We start from the raw sequence: 17,340 nt of genomic DNA, 5'->3' as shown, positions 1-17,340 counted from the left end.
ACTTGCAATACGGCAATTTCTCCCCTTTTTTCACCCTTTCACTCATTTTTCATCTCTTTCGCACTGCGTAAACGACATCCAATATCCAGCACAATATCATATTGCCTCTGTTCATATTGCCTCTGTTCACATTGCATTTATTACGCACATTTCATCTGTCGCCCTCGCTTCTTTTGCACCTCCCTTCACTACCGCCACGCTGCAACATATCAATCCATTGCAATAGTACGCTGCCTAAAGATATTCTCGCACATTGCCCTTTCAAGCATCACTCTATCCACTGTTCACTTCTTTAACAAATCGTCTGATACGACTCAAGCATATCATACCCACAGCGCGCACGTCTTGAAACCTCTCGGGCACCCGCTGCTAATTGAGCATTTTATATTATTATATATTAGTTCTCTCTTGTCAGCTATTGATATCGGCAGAGAGTAGTTGGTAAGTTTGGTCCACGCCAGCTATGCGCATACTGTTTACAGTTTTATACCTCAACCAGCGGTCTCGTACATGCTAACTCCTAACATCCCCAATATTGCTGCGATCCTTATGTAGACCCGCACTCGCACTCGCACTCGCAGTCCTGCCTCACCCCCTATATTCGTATTATTTATTAGTGCTGTTTCATTTGCCGTCCGTATTATTTTCAGCGCTTGAGGTCTGTGAAAGCCATGCCTGACAGTACCGCCCCGAGTGGGGAAATCACTCTTGGCTTTCTCCAAAAGAGAAACCGCTTTTATGGATGGAACAAGCGACTCTTCTCGGTTAACCATCTGGGGTTTGCAATGCTGATGAGTGAGCGTGATGGCAAGCTCTCGAAGCATGGTATCAGCAAAGGCTCGACTATCACGGTTCATAGGCGATGTGGCCGAGATCGACCCGTCTGCGTGCTTGCTGTTCAAACGAAAGCTGCTGATCGAGTTTCATGCTATCAGCGCGGTTACCACCCATGGACAGAAGGACTTTGCGGTAACATCGACCACCGGGACCATAGTACTGCGTACGATGTCGACCCGAGACCGTGACAAGTGGGTGGCCGTGATCCGCTCGGCGGTAGCAAAGCATGACGGCCTCAACAGCCATTCTGCTAACCGTGCAGATGATAAGAATACCGAGGCAAGTGCCATGCATGCCCGCCCGACGACGGCATTTAGCCCTGGAGACGAGTCGTTGGATCATTGTGATGCTGAGAAGCTGCCTGGTGCCAGCTCGTTGGACTGGAATCGAGCGCACACTAGAGGACGATGAACTGGAGCCCACATCAGTGGATGGTACCAGATGCTGTTGTCCCTCAGCAGAACAAGGCTGCTGGTATCGGTCAGGATCGTGCCCCACAGAACAACCATCACTTGGATATTGGCGGATTCCAAGACAACGGCGACTGGATGCAACCGTCTGGTGCAGCTGGAGGTGCTTCCGACGACGATCTTTTTCTTCGCCCGTACAGCGCCTCAGGTGGCACTAGCGACTGACAAGGTGTCGCTCAGAGAGCAGCACACTGATTCAACAGGGAATGTGCCTGAGTCAACTGCTCTTGGGTTCCTTGGCAGCGGCAATAGCAGCAACAGGCTCTCTCTTGCTCAGCTCGATATGCCGCTGGCCGACACTGAGGACTTTGACGCCAGCATGTTCTTTGCCGAGGGTAGCTCGATTGCCAATATGCAGCCGGTCAACGCGCTCCCAACGAGCTGCCAGAAACCTCGGGTCGGCGACGGTGCCCAACTTGTATCCAGAAGCCGACCACGCCCATGCTTGCCTCGAATTCTCCTGTGGATGCCACGCAGACATCAGCCCCGGATTTAACAAAGTCTCCACATTCTGCTTCCCCACAAAGCAGCGGCAGGCAGATGTATGGTGATATCTTTGGATCACTCATGTCCCCACCAAGCATGGCGTTGCCATATGGACAACAATATGCCTCAGTCCAGTGGCCCCGCACATGCATCATCCAGGATCAAAGCACTGGTGCTGACCAGGGAAATTACCAAGACAGCAGCGGCGATATCGATGATGGTGGCTACGAATATGGCAATACCAGCGGGCTTTGCATCAACAAGTCACTTGGCGGGATACTAGACAAGCCTCAGATGGGCGATGATGATGGTGGCGACGACTGACGACGACGGCGGCGGCGACTTCATACCCGGTACCGATCACGCTGTCCCGATGTCACAGTCAACAAGGACTGCTCAGCTTCAAAGTGTTCCAACCACAGATACTATCACTGCGCTGAGCACGCCCTCATGCGATCTTGGTATTCGAGGAGTGGTCGTCATTCATGGAAGGCACTTCTCCACTCCAGGTGGCCACCTTCAACGAGCAGGCAGCCCATGACACAACCCCCACAATGGACAATGGGAAGATACCTTGTGGCCGTAGCACCGTTGGCACTGCTGGCAAGGAGCAAAGGCACGGATTTGGCTTCGATGCAATCGACGAAATCGGTGAGAAGCCGGCTGGCAGGCTTGATGCCAAGCAATCCCCCAGCCCCATAGCTGCTGCACGTCTCTCTGCCAAGGCACAGCAAGGATTGAGCGAGATGCGCCTGCAGAAATCCGAGGCCAACCTTCTGGCTTCGCCAGGGAACCAGCGGATCGGAGTGCGCAAGGGTGGCCTGTTCAAGAGCAGCACTACACAGAGTGCAGCCGATGATCCCAATGCACCAGCCAGAAAGAACGCACCAGCCGCTCTGGGTGGCCAGTTGAGCATTCGTGCGAAATTCAGCGATATTAACGCTTCGAAGGCGTTTGCTTCGGCAGTCGGTCGTATCGGCCGTTCGAGGACTACGGCAGGAGTACCGTGGTAGCGACAGTGAAGCAAAATCTCGCTGCAATACCGGAGCCGGTAGTCATTCCGCAGTATGAGCCTGCTGACCACGCGGATTCAGAGGTGACCAGGGTTGTAAAGGGCCAGGTTGCACGCAGTGTGATCCAGCGTGAGAACGAGCGCGATTCACAGGAGCGCAGATCCGGAATCAGGCGTATGCGTCGTGTCAAGAGCGAGTCCAAGGTGCCTCGTCTGAAATCGATCCGGACTAAGGCTTGATGGCTCTGCTGTTGGAAGACAGGTGCCCAGCTACTCGGAGTACGACGATGACTTTAGCCCAAGACAGTCGATCGATATAGAAGCATCAGGTCTCCCGAGTGTGGCTGGTGCCGGCCACTTTACAGGCAACAAATTCGTGCCAAAGTCGCCTTTAGGATACGCAGAGACTGTTGGTGGGCGGCTGGAAAGGAGTGCCTTGGGCAACAGCTCCCAGTGCTCTGTTCGTAGCACTGCAGACGTGATGGGTGAGTTCAATGAAATCCAGAACCGCCTCAAGACCGCAGAGGAGCTGAAGAGAAACGAAAAGATCAAGCGCGTATTTGGTAAGGAAGGTGCCGACGACATGCGGATCTCTTCCATCCTCGAGACACGTCAGGAGATCCCACTTGCGCTGCAGCTCCAAGAGAAGCGCCAGATGCAGCTTGCCAAGCAGCAGGCCCTGATGAAGCAAGAGTTGGAGATCCAGAGGAAGCAGCAGCACGTGGAGCAGCAGCAGCGCGAGCAGCGGGTGCAGCACCAAAGATTCCTTCAGCAGAGCCTCAGGCCTGCCGCATCAGCGTGCTCACCATCCCAAAAGCCTGCACAGCCGATCGGTGCTTGGCAGTCATCTGATGTCCCTACATATGGTGGCAGTGATGCGTATACTCGCCAATGGGTTCAGAACCAAGGCCAGTTCAATGGCGGTGCTCCTCCTCCACCTCCAATGCCACAGCAGCAGCAGCAGCAGCAGCAGCAGCAGCAGCAGCAGCAGCAGCAGCAGCGCCAATATCGCCCTGGATACGCATCCTCGGTGCACAGCATGGGGCCTACGCCGTCTGCCCACCACAACAGCCACCACCGTCTTCACCACCACCACCAGAGCACAGGAAGCTACGCACATGCGCCACCAGTGCCGCCAATGCCCCCAGCACACCAAAGGCCGATATCAAACATCGCTGGCTACGTGAACAGCGGAGAGTCTGCAGCGATCTGGAGCCAGAACCGCTCGGTCACCAGGTCGTTCAGCTTCCACTCCCGTATTGGCAGCGGCATGATTGTCCCCTCGGGCGAGTTCAATAGGGCTCCTCTCAGCCGTTCCCAGACTGTGCAGTCTCGGCGTACTGCTGGCGGTGCATTCCGTCCAGGCAAAGCTGCCATGGCATCGAGACCCGGCTCACCTGTCTCTGTCCCCTCGTCCGGGTCCTGGCAGAGCAACATCGATCACAATGCCACGCACAATGCTGGTGAGCCAGCGTACGAGGGCTCGATGTACACAACATCGCCCGTGATGAGCATAATGACAGCACCGCGCGGCGGTAGCTCGAGCCACTGTTCTGATCGCAGACGCCGCACACACTACAACACCGGTGACGTGCCGCCAGTTCCTACACTCCCACCCAAAATCGTGGCAATGAACAGTGCTAACCCGACACTGTATCACCAGTCGCAAGTGTATCACCATCCCCCTCATGCACCGTCGCGTCTGTCGCAACATTCAATGGTAGCACCCCCACGGAACACAATCTCACCGTATCCACAGCAACAGCAGCAGCAGCAGGCCCCTCCCAACTACTATCCAGGCTCAAGCTATGGGGCAAAGATGGACGAGAAGAACGTTGCTGAGTTGCAGCGCCAGATGAAGAGGCGTACGGAGATGACAGCGACCGCGCCTTCGCTGCTCCAGCGCCTCGACATGGCGCGTATGACGGGTGTTCTTCCAACGCGTGGGTCTGAGAAGGCTATGCCATATACGTCTGGTGCCTATCAAAACTATACCGGTCGCCAAATGGTCCACAACAACCAAGGGGGTGCTGCTGCCGCCATGGGAGGCACTGGCTTGTTGGTTGACCGCGTCCATGAGACCGAAATTAACCGGAACGCGTTTATCAGAAAGATGAGCCACGGGTATCCAGGAGTCGGCGGCGAGGGCTACGCCCAGCAGGTTTACCACTGATGTCTAATATCCTATCCACATTCAATACCCAGTTTTGTTCTGTTTACAGGTTCTGTAATTAAAATGTTGTTCAGTGCAGCTCAGAATGGCTATCTACTGGAGGGCTTTCGCCATACCGCTGAGGACGGCAACAAGTCCGACGGCACCGGCATCAGGAATTCCATCGCCATGGCCAACGTACACAGCACGTCCACGCTTGGGCTTCATCTGGGCAGTTGCCTTCGCACCCTCATCGGCAGCCGTTAGTGCCTGGGCGACATCGCCGGTCTCGGCCAGCGTGCTGGCAAAGGGCTGGAGCGCGTCAATCAGTGTGCGGTGGCCCGGACGCGCAGTTGTGTACTGGTACAGGGTGTCGAGAGCGCCCAGCATAGCCTTGCCCCATACCTTGGGGGTTGTTGAGGCGCGGTCGGTGGCACCAAGCTTGTGCAGTTGCTGTGCAAGGCCATCGAGGAATAGGCAGTAGATAATCCCCGATGTTCCACCCATCGAGTCTTCGACCAGAGAAGAGATCCGGGCCAGGGCGGCTGCAGCATCGTTGAGAGGCAGCTGCTGGCTCTTGGAAGCCTCAAAGACAGCAGTGGCGCCAGACAGCAGCACCTCGCCACAGTCACCATCGCCCATGAGCTGGTCTAGCCGAGTGACCTCAGGCTCAGCAGCAACAACGCTGTCGTAGCCGGCCTGGATCACTGACTCCCAGACCGAGTCAGAGGCAGGAGTGAATGTGGTGGCTGGGCCGCGGGCGGCATCGTCAGTGCTACCAGCATCCTCAACCCTGGTCTGGTTGACCCATCCCGCGCAATGAGCAGGCTGATCGAGCAGAGCAAGGAGCTCGGCACGCTTAACGTCATCGTCGGGCAGGACAAGCAGCGAAATGCTGATGCCAGGCATAGCAAGACCTGTCATATAGGTGCCCTGGAGCACGCGCTCTGGCTCATAGCCGCGCTCACGGGTAGCCTCCGCAGAGAGCTTGGTGACGAGGCCCAGCTCCAGATTTGAGGTGGCACCTAGGTTGTTGACAAATACAACGACTCGCGGCTTGCTCTGGCCGGTGCACTTCTTGAACGGCATGCTTGCGATGATATGGTCAATGAGACCTGGCACCAGCTCACTGGCGGGCTTGAGCGCGGTCTTCTTAAATCCAGGCTCATTGTGGATACCCATGCCGATCTCGATCTCGCTGTCGTTCAGCGTGCGAGGCATACCCTGGCCCGGCACCGACGCAGCATTAAGAGCGCATCCCAGGGTGAAGGTATGAGAGATAACATACTGGGCTGTTCCCTTGACCTGCTCGAGGGAGGCGCCATTGGCAGCATGGGTACCAGCAAGTTTGTTGACGAGTACAGTGCCCGCCAAACCGCGGCGACCGACACCGCCCTCTTCATCATCGTTCGGATTGACCACGCCGACGTCATCACCAACAACAACCATGTCGACCTTGGGTAGCGGGTGACCCTGGTTGACACGCTCTGACTTGAAGCGCTCGACGGCGCGGCCAAAGTTGAGCACATCGCCAGTGTAGTTCTTGATGACAACCAGTGTGCCGTGCTCTTCAGAGTACACGCGGCGCAGGCATGACAGGACCTGCGACGAGGTGGGCGATGCAAACACATGGCCGGAGACTGCGGCACTGAGCATAGCTGGGCCGACAAACCCGGCGTGCGATGGCTCGTGCCCTGCACCACCGCCGCAGAACAGAGTGACCTGCTTCCTGCGCAGTGCCGCCAGGTCCTTGGTATAGATCACCTTTTCCTTTTCGTCAAAGGCCAGGTGCGGGTTGGCGATGGTCAGGCCAACGAGGCTGTCCTTGACCAGCGTCTTTGGATCGGTAACAAAGTGCTTGCCAGTGGATGAGGCCATGCTTGCGACTGCAGAAATTAGTGGGCTGGAAAGTTGTGTGTGGGAAGCGGGCAAGTGACAGTATGCTTGGAGAAATAAGCAGAATTAGAGAATGAGGAAGACGAAGAAAAGTCTGAAAACGGGCAGCTGCGTTTTAAACTTCCCCACACCGCAGATGCCACCTGCCCTACATGGGGGGTTAGGGCCGATTGTCCGCACGAACAGACACGAAGAAAAATCTGCATTTGGCGTCCACCCCGCAGAAAAAAAACCTGTAGAAGACGACCGCCGATAGCAGCCGGCGTTGCTACGTTGTGGTGGTTGGTCAGCACCACCGATTTGCATTGCAAATGCGCACGACCTGCACATGATAGCGTCCATCCTGCACCTTCTGCTCGGTGCACAGGCTGGAAATCCTCGGAGCGCCCCACATGAAACCGGCTTTGAGCTACGGTAGGGAGCAATGGCTTGTAGGAGTGTGCATGCCACTGGCCGGCTCCCTGTCTGTGCGACATCGGCGCACCGGGCCAAGTGGCGTTCGACGGCCAGATTGTCCCTATAAGGCCAGAGTCTGCACCATCCAACAAATTGCGCCGGGCGAGCTGTTGTAATCGAGATCGGCTGATTATCGTGGGACCGATCACTGCATTGGCTGGCGGTTTTGGCAACAATGTGTAGACACGAAATCTCGCGTCTGTCTCTCCAATTATTTCATTTGCTTGTGTTTACCTTATACATTTAATTTCAGCCGGCGCCTGGTCACGATGGTCTTTACACGTCGTCATAGACGGCTTGGCAGCGGCGACAGTAGCACCAGCAGCACTGGCAATGCGCCACACGTAGTCAAGACATATGGGCGTGTCCGTCACCGGACTGTAAACAGGGACAGCAATTCAGCACACAAATTCGCACTGGCCGCAAGCGCAAGGCCCACAGTTGCTGGTGTGGTTGACGATGGCCCTTCTGACAGCGACTTTGAGAAAGAGGAACCAACGCCCAAGCCTACAGCACAATCCGGACATCTATCCAAGGCTCGGCCAACGAAAACAAGAGGCAGCCCACAGATGTCACCAGCAGACAACGGTGACACACCTCGGCCACGCCAGCCTAAGGCAGTTTCAGGCAACGGGACGGCCGATCCTGGCAGCAGCGACAACATCCAAAGTCTCCGCAGAAAGCAAAGAGGAAACTACGCAAGGGTGCGGCGGCGGCAGAATCCTAAAGCAGCAGAAACTACAGCCATTGGAATTAGAAGGTAGGGCATGTGTACTGCATCTATATCATGCAACGTGTGGAATATGCATATGCATGGACTCTAAAAACGGCAGTTTCTTTTATGTAGCCAGCGTTGACGAACCGGCCATGCATGTTGACCAGTCTGAGACGGCCGCATCGTTAGAGGAATCTCTGGTAACAGGGCAGGGATATAGGAGGCCGATAAAGGACAGCTTCACAGCTGACAGGTCACGGCATGCTTCGAAGATCCCCGCGGATTCAAAATCCCCTGGACGCCAGAGGTTGTGATAGACAGGATATCAAAGGAATTTCCTAGGCATCCGGCAGGACCGGATGTACTAAGGGCAAAGCAGACCACACCAACACGGCCAGACCACAGGCCCTCTATAACCCATATGCCATGCAACGAACGGCTTAGAGAACCCGCATGAGCCAGCAGAGTCACAGCTGAGCTTGTTGACGACGACAGAGAGCCCTGGTATCAGCGGCAACATCACGCGTCGTAGACCTGGACGGCCAAGGAAGCAGCCTGGAACCAAAGCGGCAAATATCGCTTGCTCCTATATCCCCAGAGAAGAAGGCGAGGCTGGGTCCACTCAGCGCCAATGTCGATAGACATCTGACTACAAGAGGTGACGGCCCGCCAGGATTCCCGTCGCACGCAGCCCTTGCAGCTTTGTCTTCCCGAGTGAGTATCCGATCCCGGGGTTCGAGGCGCTCAAAGGCCAGCACGTTTCGTAATCAGAGACAAAGAGCCGACGCCGGAAACAGATGGCAGCTCAAGCTCCAAACCCCGTACTGGGTTGACTGATAATGCAGCTGGGCCGTCCAGTGTCGAACTAGGCGCTGGGCAGAATCCGGCTGAAGACGAAGAGCCTACCAGATCAGCTCGCGGCAACCCGTGCGATGCGATTCAGGCCTCCGCGCAATGCTCGGGCGCAGACGTATGAGATCGAAGACGATGACGCCGACGGTATCGAAGACGCAGAATCAGGTGACGATGGAGACGGTCGCAGGAACTTTAACCGGCGACGCAATGCATGGGACCGCAGGAACGCAATGCATGGTTGACCGCAGCGAACGCAGATGCATGGGTTTGACCGCAGACGGACGCAGATACACAGGGTCCAGAAAACTGCGCAGGAGCAGGAGCTGGAAAATCCGGAAATGGTCCCGGTGACACCGCCTTCCAAAGCACCGCTTGTCGTTGTTGCAGGCTAGTTCGGACCCAGTAGGTTACTCCGCCTCGGAAAAGGGGCCATCGCCGGGCAAGCATCACACCAAGTGCTCCCCACAGCCCTGCTCGGATTGCAACGCCGCACCGGGTTGTGTTCTCGCCACCGCGCCGAAAGGTAGAGGCGACAAATCCTAATCCCAGCAGAAAGGCGGGCGCTGGCAAGGCCGGAGGTGTCTGGCGAGCACTCGATCAGCCGCAATACCCTGAGCGCTGACAATTCTGAGGACCCAGAGTTTGAAGAGACACGTGTGCCGTTCCTGCCGGCCCGACGCTATGTTAAGAAGACACACCTTTTGGAAGCGTGTGGCCAAAAAGCCCCGATAGACTGGGCCAGCGGCGGTCTCCAGGCCTGTGGGGTTCTACTGCCCGAAACCGACCCGGCGGTATCCAGTGAAGAGCAGATGGGCGAGATCGAGAGCGAGGCTGGACTGTGCAAGATCGGTGAGGCCACGTACTCTGAGGTATTTTCTGCACAGTGGCGGTACGTGCCTCGCACACGCTACGACAAGTTCAACAGCAAGAAGGGCAAGGTCAAAGGCGAGCGGATCATGCAAGTGGCGCTGAAGGTCATTCCATTTGGCAATGCCAGTGTAAAGTCAGGGGCTGGCGAGCGGCAGACCACGCTGCGCGACCTGTACCAAGAAATCGGCGCAACACTGGCGCTGAGCAGGCTGTCAGAGCGTGAGCGCTGTAAACTCCAGGAGGCGAGAGTGCAGGTCAAGATGCCACTCAGGTCGAAGGAGCGCGAGCTGGGCGCCAACTTTGTCAAGGCATTCCGCGTGTGCATCTGCCAGGGCACGCTTCCCGGCGCCGCTACTCCGGGCCTGGGATCGGTGGAAGGCAGAATTCCCTGATTTGTGCGAGAACGCCCGGCCCGACTACTATCCAAAGGACCAGCTGTTTGCTGTGTTTGTGCTGGAGATGGGTGGGGAGACGTTGGAGAACGCGGTGGTATCGACGTGGAAGGAAGCACGCAGCATCATCCGGCAGCTGGCGTTGTCAATGGCGCTTGCCGAGCGGCACAGCAAGTTTGAGCACCGTGATCTGCACTGGGGGAACATCATGGTGACGCGCTACAACAGCAACCTGACGTTCCTATACCAGCTACCACCGACGGGTAGCCGATCCAAGAGCACGCTGCTGTCAGTTCCAAGCTACAGGCTGCGCTGCACCATCATTGATTACACGCTATCTCGGCTGCATGTCGAGAACGATCCGGCCGACGCGGCGACAACAGTGTCCACGACCAGCCAACTACATGCCTGAGAACAATGTGTTTTACGTCGACCTCAAGGACGAGGCGCTGTTCAGAGGCGAGGGCGACATCCAATACGAGGTGTACCGCAAGATGCGCGCTTGCTCAAACAAGGACTGGAAGGGCTTTTACCCGCGGACCAACGTGCTCTGGCTCACGTACGTGCTGCACAAGATCCTTACAACAAAATCGCCGGCGATCATGGAGGAGCTGGTGATGTTTGTTGAAACCAAAGCTCGACCAGGCCCCCGGCAAGATAGCACCGGAGCTGAGGAAGGTTGCAGGCCAGGAGCTGCTGCGGCGATGGATCCAGGACTTTGAGCAATGCGAGTCGTGCTCGCAGGTGCTCCGGTGCGCGCTGCTTGATCTGTACAAATGAATTTTTCCTAGCGAAATCACAATATTCGGAGCCAACACACCCATATAGCACAGCATGTACTCTACAGCTGGAAGCTCTCGCAGTGCGGGCTTGGTATGTGGCAGCGCATTTCCCAGCTTTGTGTGCTGTATACCCTTTAGCTTCCTGTCATAAACGTGCAAACTGAAAGCAAACAAAATGGCCGATCTGCAGCAGGAGGACGAGACGAGTAGCGTGCCGACGTTCTTCAAGGAGCACCGTGAACTATTTGATTTGCTGGACAAGGTCCTGGCCAGCACTGGAGACGAGGCAACATGGAGGTCGGCCAGTGGCGGCAATGGCATGGTTTCGGCTAGTGAGAGCACTCTGATTCACGACATGTCCGAAATCCTCGGGCGCTACCAGGAGCAACCGACATGCCTCGACCCCCACCTGGAGCGCATCATAAGCCAGCTGATGTCACTGGCACAGAGATACGTCTACGCATTCCACGACAGCCTGTCGGCCGGCTCAGCAGACGCGGTCAGCGCGCAGCGGATGGGCGGCATATTCGGATTAGTGTATCTGCTGTGCAAGGTGCGTGGCTACAAGGTTGTGTTGCGGTTTTTCCCGCACGAGGTGGCCGACATCGAGCCCGTGTTTGCGGCGCTGTGGTATCACACGGCGAAGCCCGATGGCAAAAGCTGGACGACGCGCTATGTGCTGCTGATCTGGCTGTCGCTGTTGGCGATGATCCCCTTCGATATTGAGTCGATTGACAGCGGCATGCATGGGCTGCCGGCGCTCGAGCCAGCTGATGCCGAAGCCAATATGGCCAACATGAGTCTGGTCAAAAAGTGGGTGGCCCTGGGTAAGGTTTACTTGCGTCGTCCTGGCTGCGAGATGGAGGGGGCGGCAGTGATGTTGTCCCGGCTGCTGTCACGCAAGGACACCGTGCAGGATCTGCAGCCGGCATTTCTGCAGTGGGCTGTGGCCGACATACAGGATGCTGTCGGAGACGGCCTGGCCGAGTCGCAGTCGGGTGTGCGAAGCATGGTCATTAGTGCGGCCCTGCGTGTCAATGGTGTGCTTCGGGTACTGTGCCACCTGTTCCGGGTCATCGAGCACACCTGAGGCGCTTGATCCGGCACGTCGACTGTCTGATGGATATACTCCACTCGGACGCCTTCGAGCAGCATGCGCTGACCCGCAAGCTCATTGCCAAGGACTGCCCAGCGACTGGCACTTGTGTACCTGCCAGGCGCATCTGGTGCTCAGATCACTGGTCCGGCACACACAGGCAGTCACTGGTATCCTAACCTGGCCGGTCTGTCCGATCCTGGAGCCGAGGAGCCAGGTCCGGCTGACGGGGACAGCGCTGGTGATATCGACGAGGAAGAGTGTGACGTAGAAATACCCGAGCAGGTGGAGACGTTCGTGGGGATTCTGCTCCAGAAGCTGCATGACAAGGTATGTTGATGTTTGTTGGCACTTGCCGCTGGGCTCTTGGTGTGTTGTCCTAACCCGTGCATTATTTTTTGCTTGCATGATCATCTGATGTTGCAGTTCACTCTCGCTTTGCGTTGTCTTTGTCGCATCCCTTCTTTGTGTGCTGCTTGGCCCTCTTGCAACATGGAAGTATGGCTGCATATAGTACCAACACCAGGACAATAATGTGATTTTGCTAGTGCGCCTCCGAGCCAGCAAAAAAATAGTGTGCAAAAGCTACACTTTGCAGCGCACATCACACGGGGCATGTGCAGCTAGTGTGTGCATCATAATGCCTGAAGGCAAATCACACGGATTGGATGAGGGAGCGGAATGTGCCGTGTGGTGTGATGGTGACTGAGTTCATTGTGCGGCTTGTCAGCAGTAGCAGCAGGATTTTTGTTTCGACGTGCAGTCTGGAAAATGCTGGCGGTGGTCACTTGTTTGCTTGGCCCAGGTCGACAGCTGTTGCTTCGAAGCCCACTGCATGCTGCCAGTGGTGTTCCACAAGCACACAATCCCCTGTCAATTCCGGGGGAGGAGGCACCACCAATTTATGTGCCCACATCTCCCTCTGCTTGCTCTTTATGCAACAGGGGGCGTGCCCCCTCCTCGGTTCTGCAAATGGCCGTCCATCGCTCCCCTACCCTGGGGCATTCTGTCCTGCTCATATGTGTGGATGGTGCCGCCTCTGTCTTCGCTGTGCCATTTGCTTTCATTGATGCGCCTACACCGAATACAGGGAGAGGCGAGTGTGGGAGGTGGTGTATAATTGCCGTCTTGCCATTTCTGCTGCTTAGCGATGCATCCCGTCCAGCAATTTTTGGCGCCGCCCCGTATTCCTTGGCCGCTCCAGGCTCTGTGCACAGAGGCTTATTTGAGTGGCAATTTGTGTATTTGCTTGCAGCGGGTACTTACGAGAGGCGCCACCTGCTGGCCTGGATGGCATTTCTGCTGCCTTCTGAGATATTGCTTTGCGCCATAGCACTGTGTCTGGTTCATCGGTGCCGTTTGAAAATCCGAGAAAACCGCACCCATTGCACACAAAGCCAGTCCTCCCCCGAGGGTGGGCGTCGTTACAAGCAATAAGCGAAAGGTTTACAATTGCCTGTTAATTTTCTGCTTTGAAGAGGCGTCTAGGACACAATCGTTCGGTGGTCGGCAGCCAAGGGCATTGGCCGTATTTCTGCTCGGCTGCCACCGGCGCTGGCACGCGAGATTGCCTCGGCGGTTGCCGATGTCATGACGGAAGAGACGCTGGTGCAGGACGACGGCACTATCGATGTGTCCATGACGTCCGAGTACTCGTGGCACGGTGCGCTGCTGTGCCTGGCCGAACTCGCGCGCCGCGGGCTGCTGTCCAGCCAGCTTCTACGGGAAGCGATGCCGTGGGTCATCAAGGTAGCGTAGTATGCAAGCATGCCGAGCTCCATTTGAAGATCAGCTAGCTCATCGCAAATTGATGTCTGATCCAGCTCGTTCTCTTTTAGGGCCTCACATACGAGATCCAGCGCGGAGACTACTCGGTCGGATCTAATGTGCGCGATGCAGCATGCTACGTGATGTGGTCGTTTGCGCGCATCCATGGCCAGGAGAGCCGAGCCGTGTTTGCGGACCTGCAGCTCAAAATGGCGACAGTGCTGGTGTCAGTTGCTGTCTTTGACCGAGAGACGAATGTCCGTCGTGCAGCGAGCGCTGCGTTCCAAGAACATGTCGGTCGCCATGTGAGTATCCCCCGAAGCCTTGGCATAATTTCCCGTATTTTTCAGGCAGCAAATAGTGCAGTATCTGCCTCTATGTGCCTGAGCACAAACGGAGAGCGCGTGCCAGAGCGGAGCAGACACGGCTCGCAGGAGGCGCTTGCCGATTGTGCTGCAGCTCTGGCAAAAATGTGTCTGGCCTTTGCAGCGTATCTGTCTGCCTTCCCACTTGCATGTCTGGCTGCTTCCCCTCACAGTGGGCACCAGATCTCTTTGTGGCCTGCTTTAGGTGGGAGCTGCAACACATGCAGCAAACGGCGTGCCTTGCCAACAAGGGCTGTTCTAATTTCCTTCTGCAATATTGTCGCTTTCCCCCCCTCTGCTTGTAGAGCTCGTTCCCACACGGGATTTCAGTGCTGCAGCTTGCTGACTTCTTTGCCGTTGGCAACATGCGCAATGCATTCACCGATGCAAGCCGGAGGATTGCCGAGTACGTAGAGTGCACGCCAGCCAGCCCACAGTCGGCGGAAACCACAGCAATTCTAGAAGTATATGGCCATAGTGATGCGATCTGCGTCATCTAACAAACACCATCCGTATCAAATAGGTTTGCCGAGTACTGCGAGCCCTTGCTGAGCCACCTGTGTACAATCACCATCTACCACTGGGACCAGCGAACCCGGGATCTTGCAGCCGAAGCACTGCGGCTATTGGCGCCGCTTGCCGCAGAATATGTGATCACGCAGCACCTTCCAGACATGGCAAGTATAACAAAGAGAGAGGGGGCGGATGTGCAATATTGCTGGTTTTCAGAGTGCTGAATATCGCGTTTTCACACTTCATGCTTGCATTCATCATTTGGCCACACGCAATGTATACTGACGCATTCAACAATGGCCTCATAACAAATAGGTGGCCAACACCACCTCGCCGCTTTTGGCAGTGCGTCACGGGGCGATAGTTGCCACCGGAGTTGTCGCCGAGGCACTGGCTGCGAGCATCGGTGGTTGTGGAAACGAGGACATTGCACAGGTAAAGTGATATAATCTAACGCGTTGTGGGCAATAGGGCACAGGACAATGGCAGCAAATTAAGGAAGACCGCGTTGTTTGCCTCTGAATCAGTGTTGCTGAGCGCCCTTTATCTACCATTCCAACTGGCATCTGGGACATATCCGCTCACACTGCCATTGTGTTTTCTTTCTGGCACCACTTTTAGGCGCTGAGGGCCGTGGCTTTTGGCGTCCCAGCACGGCTCCTAGATGACTTTGGCGCCAACCTGACGCTCTTGGCGCTCTGCAGGTGCATCGGATCAATGTGCCGAGCGCATCAGCTGCTGCGCATGCAGAATGACAAGCGTCTGTTTGACATCTTTGTCAAGGCCTTCACTGTCTGCTCTGACCACCAGCTGCTTGTGCCGGAATTTACCTCATTCGTCGAGGCATTTGGGCTGACCGATGCGCAGCACACGCGGGTGGCGGAGCTGACCAGGGTCGAGCGGTCAGGTAGCTCGCGCGAGGGCTTTGTTCTCGCACTCGGAGCACTCGCGAGGGATCACAGCTTTGCAGTTTTGTGCGAATTGATAACCGACGGCACGACAGTGGAAATCAGGCGCAATGCAGCGGTGGCTCTGGGCCAGGTTTGCGGGCGAGGGCTGAAAGGTATGTTATCTTTGCATATGGACTGCTTGAAGAGGTTTCATTCGTGCTGCTGCTAAAAGAACTCGCCGAAAACGCAGTAGATTGTATTGATCTGTCCTCGGCTGTGAGTGCGCTGCTTGATGGGCTGCTGGATTGCACTGTGGACAATCGCGGCGATGTCGGGTCCTGGGTGCGCAAGGAGTGTCTCACTACCCTCAACCAGATATTCGCGAGCGATGCGTCAGCGCTGGCCCAGCTCAGCGACAACGACCTTGTCACCAGGCTGTTTGCAAGGCCGCTGCAGGCGGCAACAGAGAGAATCGACAAGCTCCGGGCGGCCGCGGGAGAATTGATTGAGACGCTGCTGTATGTACAGGTTCTGAAGGGCAGCAAGCCGCTGCGAGCCGCCTGCAACTACGTCCAGTCAGCTCAGGACGGCTCGTTCCGAAACAGGAATTCACTGAGGTATGTTTGCAAAGCCCACATGGTCACAAATGCCACCCTAACTTTTTCTTTGCACCAAGATCGGCAATGGATGGGCGGGTGTGCACAAAGAGCTGGGCAGCGGAGGATTTTTTCTTCGGACATTGGTCACATGTGCCCATCTTTCTGCGTCCAGAGGATTGCCAGCATTACCGGTTGAAACAACAGCTGAATGCTCTGCGATCATGACCCACTATTGCCTGTCAGCCGCCAGACAAGTTTGAGTATCAGCCCGCTTTGGATCAGAGCTGTTTGGGCGACATGCCGCCGCTGCATATCCTGGAAGCTAAGTGCCTGGTCATTTCTGTCCGCTGTAGGGCGATTGAGTGGAGCGACAGTGAGGTGGTCTTTGGCCAGCTAGTCAAGGTGCTCTCGGTGCCCAGCGAGGAGCTTCGGCGTCCGCTGTTTGAGGGGCTTGTCGTGACCGGATCAACCGAACCATTGGTAAGCTCCATATTGCAAAATTCGCCATGATAAATATCCGGGGGAGGAGGAGTATCTGGTATCAGGCGAGTACTGACGGTGCTGGACACGCAAAATGGCTTACAGGCGCTCAATTACGCCATGCTGTCCTCCCACGAGGCAATTTTCGTCGCTCGTCGGTGTGGATCTGCAAGCGAGCAGTTTCGCATTCTGAGACAGGGATCCCGCGCTAAAAAGTCACCCGGGCTCGATTAGCGAACACAATAATTGCTGCAAAGAGCAGAAGTTGTAATGGCCATCGTTAATTGCACGCATTCCGGTTCTGAGCAACAGCGAGATACGTAGGCACCCAAATGCTAATCGCTGTTTGTGCCTTTTTCTCTTGTGATACGATAATCTAGGGCAAGTTTGCAGTAAGCGCAGTAGCGGAATATACCTGAAATGCTGCCAGCAGAGGCAGAGGCAGAGCAGAGGCAGAGGCAGAGGCAGAGGCAGAGGCAGTTGACGGTGCTGCTACTGCTTCTCCAGCTACGCCCTCTGGATGGGGCGTGGATAGCATTGTTGCTGAGCTGACGCGACTACTGCTGACTGACCGGAAGACCAGTAAGCTCATCAACCCAGGCATTGATAGTGGCCGACCAGCTCATCGAGCAAGGGGCATTGATGAGCGCATCCCCAGACGTGTAAGTATGACGAGCGCAATATTCCTTCCCGCTTTCAGGGGTTGA

General features: G+C 56.0%; 6 protein-coding genes across 6 annotated transcripts; 5 read left to right on the top strand and 1 right to left on the bottom strand.

Annotated features, from left to right (window-relative positions):
- Positions 1–639: 639 nt before the first annotated feature.
- DL89DRAFT_283386 (uncharacterized protein) lies at positions 640–4,978 on the top strand (the record flags this gene model as incomplete). The annotated part of the gene is made up of 8 exons (XM_040889732.1): positions 640–825; positions 860–1,201; positions 1,279–1,410; positions 1,448–1,642; positions 1,666–2,103; positions 2,235–2,794; positions 2,842–3,009; positions 3,068–4,978. The coding sequence occupies exons 1-8, from the start codon at positions 672–674 to the stop codon at positions 4,976–4,978; spliced, it is 3,900 nt and encodes a 1,299-aa protein (XP_040744432.1). The 5' UTR covers positions 640–671.
- Positions 4,979–5,071: 93 nt separating this feature from the next.
- Positions 5,072–6,835, bottom strand: DL89DRAFT_257027 (Dak1-domain-containing protein; the record flags this gene model as incomplete). Its single annotated transcript, XM_040885487.1, has 1 exon — positions 5,072–6,835. The coding sequence occupies one exon, from the start codon at positions 6,833–6,835 to the stop codon at positions 5,072–5,074; it is 1,764 nt and encodes a 587-aa protein (XP_040744431.1).
- A 743-nt stretch (positions 6,836–7,578) lies between these two features.
- On the top strand, positions 7,579–8,073 carry DL89DRAFT_257026 (uncharacterized protein; the record flags this gene model as incomplete). Its single annotated transcript, XM_040885486.1, has 1 exon — positions 7,579–8,073. The coding sequence occupies one exon, from the start codon at positions 7,579–7,581 to the stop codon at positions 8,071–8,073; it is 495 nt and encodes a 164-aa protein (XP_040744430.1).
- A 1,063-nt stretch (positions 8,074–9,136) lies between these two features.
- DL89DRAFT_257025 (protein kinase ALK1) lies at positions 9,137–10,863 on the top strand (the record flags this gene model as incomplete). Its single annotated transcript, XM_040885485.1, has 5 exons — positions 9,137–9,226; positions 9,267–9,402; positions 9,432–10,120; positions 10,185–10,429; positions 10,497–10,863. 5 exons carry the CDS (start codon positions 9,137–9,139, stop codon positions 10,861–10,863), a joined length of 1,527 nt encoding a protein of 508 aa, XP_040744429.1.
- Positions 10,864–11,278: 415 nt separating this feature from the next.
- On the top strand, positions 11,279–14,651 carry DL89DRAFT_222500 (uncharacterized protein; the record flags this gene model as incomplete). Its single annotated transcript, XM_040884586.1, has 6 exons — positions 11,279–11,622; positions 12,015–12,189; positions 12,233–12,349; positions 13,508–13,768; positions 13,858–14,091; positions 14,457–14,651. The coding sequence occupies 6 exons, from the start codon at positions 11,279–11,281 to the stop codon at positions 14,649–14,651; spliced, it is 1,326 nt and encodes a 441-aa protein (XP_040744428.1).
- A 630-nt stretch (positions 14,652–15,281) lies between these two features.
- DL89DRAFT_141882 (uncharacterized protein) lies at positions 15,282–17,289 on the top strand. Its single transcript, XM_040883444.1, has 3 exons — positions 15,282–15,654; positions 15,846–16,072; positions 17,014–17,289. Exons 1-3 carry the CDS (start codon positions 15,382–15,384, stop codon positions 17,027–17,029), a joined length of 516 nt encoding a protein of 171 aa, XP_040744427.1. The 5' UTR covers positions 15,282–15,381; the 3' UTR covers positions 17,030–17,289.
- Positions 17,290–17,340: the final 51 nt, after the last annotated feature.

The sequence above is a fragment of the Linderina pennispora genome (assembly GCF_002104995.1).
Source record: "Linderina pennispora strain ATCC 12442 chromosome Unknown DL89scaffold_5, whole genome shotgun sequence".
Lineage (NCBI taxonomy): Eukaryota > Fungi > Kickxellomycota > Kickxellomycetes > Kickxellales > Kickxellaceae > Linderina > Linderina pennispora.
The sequence above is the reverse complement of the archived record's forward strand: the minus strand, read 5'-3'. Positions and strand labels throughout refer to the sequence as shown.

Excerpts from the sequence above, each read along its gene's own strand:
- DL89DRAFT_141882 (XM_040883444.1), top strand. The coding sequence starts at position 15,382 with ATGTGCCGAGCGCATCAGCTGCTGCGCATGCAGAATGACAAGCGTCTG. Across the intron at positions 15,655-15,845 it reads TTTTGTGCGAATTGATAACC|GATGGGCTGCTGGATTGCAC; the intron begins GACGGCACGACA and ends AGTGCGCTGCTT.